The sequence below is a fragment of the Volvox carteri genome, assembly GCF_000143455.1.
Source record: "Volvox carteri f. nagariensis unplaced genomic scaffold VOLCAscaffold_96, whole genome shotgun sequence".
Lineage (NCBI taxonomy): Eukaryota > Viridiplantae > Chlorophyta > Chlorophyceae > Chlamydomonadales > Volvocaceae > Volvox > Volvox carteri.
The window spans coordinates 135156-140874 of record NW_003307639.1 but is presented as its reverse complement, the minus strand read 5'-3'; the positions used below and the strand labels follow the sequence as shown (position 1 = coordinate 140874).

General features: G+C 58.8%; 1 protein-coding gene across 1 annotated transcript in view; it reads left to right on the top strand.

Annotated features, from left to right (window-relative positions):
* VOLCADRAFT_108172 (uncharacterized protein) overlaps nucleotides 1-1165 on the top strand; it is a gene marked incomplete at its 3' end in the record, with an annotated part of 11250 nt that extends 10085 nt beyond the window's left edge. Inside the window, exons 14-16 of the mRNA XM_002958502.1 lie at nucleotides 108-156; nucleotides 222-237; nucleotides 382-1165. Of these exons, the coding sequence (XP_002958548.1) occupies nucleotides 108-156; nucleotides 222-237; nucleotides 382-1165 (849 nt within the window). The remainder of the gene's footprint in view (nucleotides 1-107; nucleotides 157-221; nucleotides 238-381) is intronic.
* Nucleotides 1166-5719: the final 4554 nt, after the last annotated feature.

Genomic DNA, 5719 nt, shown 5'->3' with positions numbered 1-5719 from the left:
AAGCCACCGGCACAAAAAGGCGGCCCGGTTCGGCTGGTCAAGGTTCGCTTCAATCGCAAGATGTTCACGGAGCAGTCTCAAGGCCAGGCCTGGTGGAACATGCACAGGGCGACACTGGCGGCGATGTACGAGCTGACCTTCGACATGGGGAACAAGGTGCGTGCAGGCGACCAGTGGCTGCGTGTGTCTGTCTGTCTGTCTGTCTGTCTGTCTGATGACAGTGCTTCTGGCCGAGAGGTCGGGAGAGGCCAAGAGGCTGAAGTAGATGGCTGAAGGGAGGACTGGCCGGAACTTAGGGTTTGCGGATTCAGTACTACATACTCGGAATGCATCTTTTTATGCCTTTTCCTTCCTGCCTTGACTATTACTTGATGAAAATAGGTGCGCATCACCATTTTTGATGAATATCCAGGCACCTGTAGCACCATCATCATCACCGCCGGGGTTGCCGCCGCTAGCTCCTGGTTCACACGGCACAGTTCCCCCGGCCGCCATGCACACCCGCGGCATGAGCACCGACACACAAGGGACGAGCGCCGGCAGCACCGCGGCGTCGGGGAGCAGTAGCATGTACTTCTCCGTCCCAGTCAGTAACAGCCCCCTTCACGGGGGTGCAGCCACTGGCGCCGCTGGCGGGGGCGACCTTGTGACGGGTTCAGCGGGGGCCATGTGGCGTTCTGTCGCGTCAGCAATAGCTGGCGGCGGCGGTGGCGGTGGTGGCGCCGGCGGCGGCGGCGATTTCGATATGACTTGGACTGAGCTGAACTACGACAGCCAGGCCATGATGGTGTTGCCGCCGCCGCCACCTGTGGGGACTATGGGGGTGGCGGGGTCCCCTGCAATGCTGCAGCGACGCGACCACTCTCGGAACAGCAGCCGCACGGCCAGCGGCGGCTCAAGCCATGCAGGCGTATCGAGGCCGCCCTCGCAGCCGTGCCCAGAGTCACCCGTGTTTGCCTTGCAGCAATTTGGTTCGGGGGGAAGCGGCTCGGCTGGCGGTGTTGGTGTTGGTGTTGGTGGCGATGGCGGTGGCGGCGGCGGAGGGCCATTATACCCAGCGACTGCTAGCGCCCTGGCGACGGCTGCTGCCGCCGCAGCGGCGCAGCCGTACTATCCCTCTCACCAGCGTGCGCAGTCTGGTGGCGAGTCGTCTGGCAGGTCGTGAGGGGCCCTGGTCGCGTTGCAACAGCGGCTATACACCGATGCAATGAAAAGATTTCCGGTTTTCGGTCCTTACTGCATTCCGTGGCCAATATGTTACCTTACCTTGTTACGCTCATTGTTGTCTTCGCACAATAGGTCGAGACAGGTACTTTCGGGTGAGCCGGCACCTCCTTCAGCGCCGGACTCGCTGCCTAGGGGGAACTGTCACCACCCGACAGGATAGCAGGGTTTGGACGTCGGATCATGTGGCGGCGCGTTCCACGTAGCATCCTTGCTTTGTGTTTACTGCTTGTGTTATGTTACTGCTTCGCGTGTATGTATGCGCATGCATGGGGAGTAGGGGTGGTGGAAATACGTTGGTAGGTAGGTCGAGTGCAGGGAGGTTTCCACATTGAGGCGTGTGGTAACGCAGCAGCGGGTGGCTTGGGGGTTGGTGTGTGTGAGGGGCAGTAGCAGGGTTCACGGCATGAATACTTGGCTGCCGCCAGCCGAATGGCGCATGAGCCTCATGATGATATGTGTAGCAGCGTGGGGTTATCCACGTGCTGCGGTCTGCAGTGGTGCTGGAATTGTAACTCTGGGCTTTAACAGCCCTGCTTTAAACCTCAATACGTTCTGTGTGGAAGTGCGTGTGTTGTGTGCGTGTTGTTCTGCCGGAAAAGAATGAGCTATAGCGGGAGGACGAAGAAGGCGAGAAGATGAAAGATTTCCAACTGTGGGGTTGTTGGTGTGAAACGAGTAGGGAGAGAGTTCACGGCCCGGCCGTTGACGTCCAGTATGGTATATCGATTTTACACACTGGCGCAGGCGCCTAGCGCCTCCGGGGCCTGACTCCCCGGCTCGTATCACCAGAAGGCAGAAGGCCGCTGCTCAATCCTTCCGAGAGCCCCGGAGAGCTTCAGCAGCCTGTCCGGTGACCAATGACCAATTGAGCAGTACCCCAGTGATTGCATCCCCTCTGCCTTTCCTTTCTGCCGCCGTCCTTTGGACTTGTTTCAGAATTTGTTGCACAAGCGTCCCTTGTATCGGTTCAAACGTTGTATTCAATCCGAGGCTCATCCTGGTCGCACGGCTCTTGCTTGCTTTTCTTTCTTTCTTTCTCGGACGCGGCGCCTCTGTGCTGTTTTGTAGTACAGTACGTCTTACATTGTATGTGGTGTTGCACGCGTAGCTAGAGCCGTGGCTACCTTCCATTCTGTTGTCTAGGCGGTTGCTGGTTGGGGGTTAGAGGGGAATAGGAGGGGGGACTGTACGGAGGTGGTGTAGATACGTAGACACCATACAAAGACGGGCAGGCAGGCTGTGTCTTGCTCGTGATGGCGATTCGCGTTCGTACCGCAGACGTCATGGACAGTTTTGGGGAGGGGTTCAACCCCCTGCATTTGGCTTTGCTGGTGCTTGCGCTTCTTGTTGCGGTAGCTTTTACGCCCCTCTGGGCATTTCGAGTGGTCGCTGTGCCCTAGCAGCTCGGGGTTATACCTCGACTGATGGGCGCCTACATTTAGTTACGTGTTTCTGGCGGACATGGGGGTGTAATGGCAGCTTCGCCTGTGCACAAGGCATCAGGCTGCCATCGTTTATCCGGATTGGATGTGTGAAGGCAGCAGGTAGGTAAGTAGGTAGGTAAGTACCTAAATAGCTAGTAGGTAGGTAGGTAGTTTTTACTGTGTTAGGGTTTTAGGTAGGGCTGCAGCTCTATTAGAATGTTAGAAATAATTATAACTAATTATAATATATAATTTCTAATTAGAATTTTAGAAGAGCAGGCCTAGAATGGGTTAGAACGTTCTGATGTTGTACTTTTTGAATGCCCCGAAACCAACACACATTTAAAGCGAAACGACAGCCTTGACTCGTTTAGTCCCCCAAAAATGACCGACTCCGGTGCCGGGCCGTCTAAACAAACAACAAAGAAGATACTTACACGTATGGCAAGAGCGAGCTGGATGCGGCGGCCTATTGTGAGGCACTGAAAAGCGCCAAAGCTAAGTGGAACGCGGTGTGCATGATGATGAGGTTATGATGAAGCTGATTGGAGGGCTAGAGGTGCAGGAGTGAGCGGGTGGTTTGGAGTTCTGGTGGTGTGGCTGTGCGTTGGGCCCTGATCCTCTCTATTTCCCAGTGTCCAGGCGATGTACTCAAAGGTCCAGAAGTCAGTTTATTATTGCTGGCTTTGGTGGTATTTGCGTGCATGTGTTGGGAGTTGTGTTCGTGACAAGCGTGCTGGAGCCTGATTCGGGTCGGGGCACCCCTGGATTTGGCTGGCAGCCCCCCCAAGGAATCGCCCAACTGACAAGATAATCTGGAAACGTCTGCGAAAGGATGAGAGGTCATATAGCCGAAGTTAAAGTACTTCTTTAAATCCGGGCTGAGCAGCTAGCAAGACCAAGACACCGGGACGAGAAACCCAAACGCGTTCGTTACAGTACGACTAACAAGAACAAGGCACCGGGGACGTGGACATATGGTTGGGGAGAAAAGACGCCCAGCCTGCCTGCCAGAGCGCGCATGCTACTTCGTGCGGCCCTTCCGGGCTACTGTGCTCTTCCGCATTGGTAACAAGTAGGCAGCCGACGGCCTCGCTTGGGTTACTTTGGCCCCACACCTAACCCAGCGAAGCATTCCCCCACCCACCCAGTCGCGTCACATTCGCTCCACCACTGTCCGCCTCACAGCTACGGACCGGCGAATGTAGACCAGCACTGCATCGGACCTCCACCACCCGTGCGCCTTAATCTCCTCAAGACCCACCCCAGCATTGGCAGCCGCGGGGTCCCGTCCTTGCGCAAGCTGTGGGCCGATATCCTAGCGAGATCTAGCCTCAGCTCCGGCTCGTATCCCTGCAATTCTCCCAGCAATACATGCAGCCTGTCAGTGAAATCCCCGCGCCGCCAAGCCGAGCCCCGCTTGCCCGGCCAAGTGATTCCCCGTACGAAGAGTGGGGAGTGAACTCAGGCCGTTCTCACGCACTCCAGGTGCCGCTGCACTATGCGAGTGATGGGGATGCCGCTCTGGGTGAGCGCTGCAAGGCACACCAACGCCCCCGTGCCCTTCTGGTCTGTCTTGCTACGTACGATCTGCAGCCCCACACCCCGGCAACTCCTCAACGCAGCCCACCTTCAGGGCCGCCAACTCGCTCCTCCAGAGCATCTTGAAAAAACCCAAGACCAGCCAGCAGGCGTCCTGGGTGAACTCCATTGCCCTCCGCGGCTCCGCATTTGCCCTGCACCGTAGCTACGCCACGAGCAGCTTCAGCACCCCCAGGGGCAGGGGTGCCTTCGTCTTGGTCGATGCCGACTCCAGCCTCGCAGCAACGCTTGGCCCAGGGTTCGCTTGACCAGCGGGTCGCGGCTGATATATGCCTCTGGCGAGACTCCCATGAACCACTGCCAGTCCGCCAGGGTGCTCAGCGTGCTGATGACGGTGGAGGCCGTGTACCGGCCAACTGCATGCGCTATGAACAGACAGACCAGGTCCCGATTGAGGTCAGACCCACGCTGGCGGGGCAGGGCGCCCGCCTCCGGCACCCCTGCGACCTCCGTGCAGAAGTGTACAAAGTGTCGCCACCCCGACTCATAGGTGACGGATGAGCTGTCTGTAACCGCGCTGCCGTGTAATGCCACAGTCAGCTGTGCCAGTTCCTCCGAACACTCCCATGGGCCACTGATCCGATACCCGCCGCTGCAAGCAAGCAAGTGGTGCAGCGGTACCAACCGCCGGGGTAGGCTCCTGGGGTGATTCCGAGGCACCGACGATGCGCCGAGCAGGGGCAGGCCTCACAGCGCAGATCCCCAGCTCCGCAGCAACGCCCACAGACGGAGCAGCTTCCCTCCTCCCGGTGACAGCCTGCCGGCACTGGCCAACGGGGTGCGGGGGGAATCTAGTTGAGCCTGAGCACAATCAAGTCGTACTCGCTGGGTGCGGCTTCGGCAACCCACGGGAAAAGGCAGTGCCGTCGGGAAGGGCGACCCAGCACTGCAGCGTGCCGGTGCAGGGGTGCCGAAAGGCCATGAATCGGCGCGCCTCTGGCGCCAGCTTGACGTGGTGGAAACCGCTCGCCAGGTCGCGCTTCCCCAGGAAGCCGTTGGCTGGCAGTTGTTCGAGAAGTGTGGCGAGATCACGGAGCGGGCAGGGGAGCTTGGTCATGCACTCGTTGACCCCAGACCGAGAGGGGTCGGTTATGGGACGGATGGAGCCATCAGGCTTGAGGACGACGTGCAGGGGGTTGACGACGGCAGCAACGTCGGTCTCGGAGCCATGCACGCTGGGGTCATATTGCTCGGTGACGCCGGAAGCCAGGAGGTCATCGAAGTGCTGGCTCATGTCGGCGAGGTGTGGGAGGATAGAGGGATAGTTGTGGAGGTGGTGGGACGGGTTAGGCTCTGCATGGAATGCCCAGACGGCCGTGTTGCGGGATGCTGGCATATCCACTCCATACCGCAGCCATGCCTCGGTGATGAGCTTGCTGCCCGCGTGCCCGAACCAAGGGCGCCCCGGGGCTGGAGGGAGCGGTTCGGGGATTATGGCCGCCCCGCCCGTAAAGCTCAACCCCACG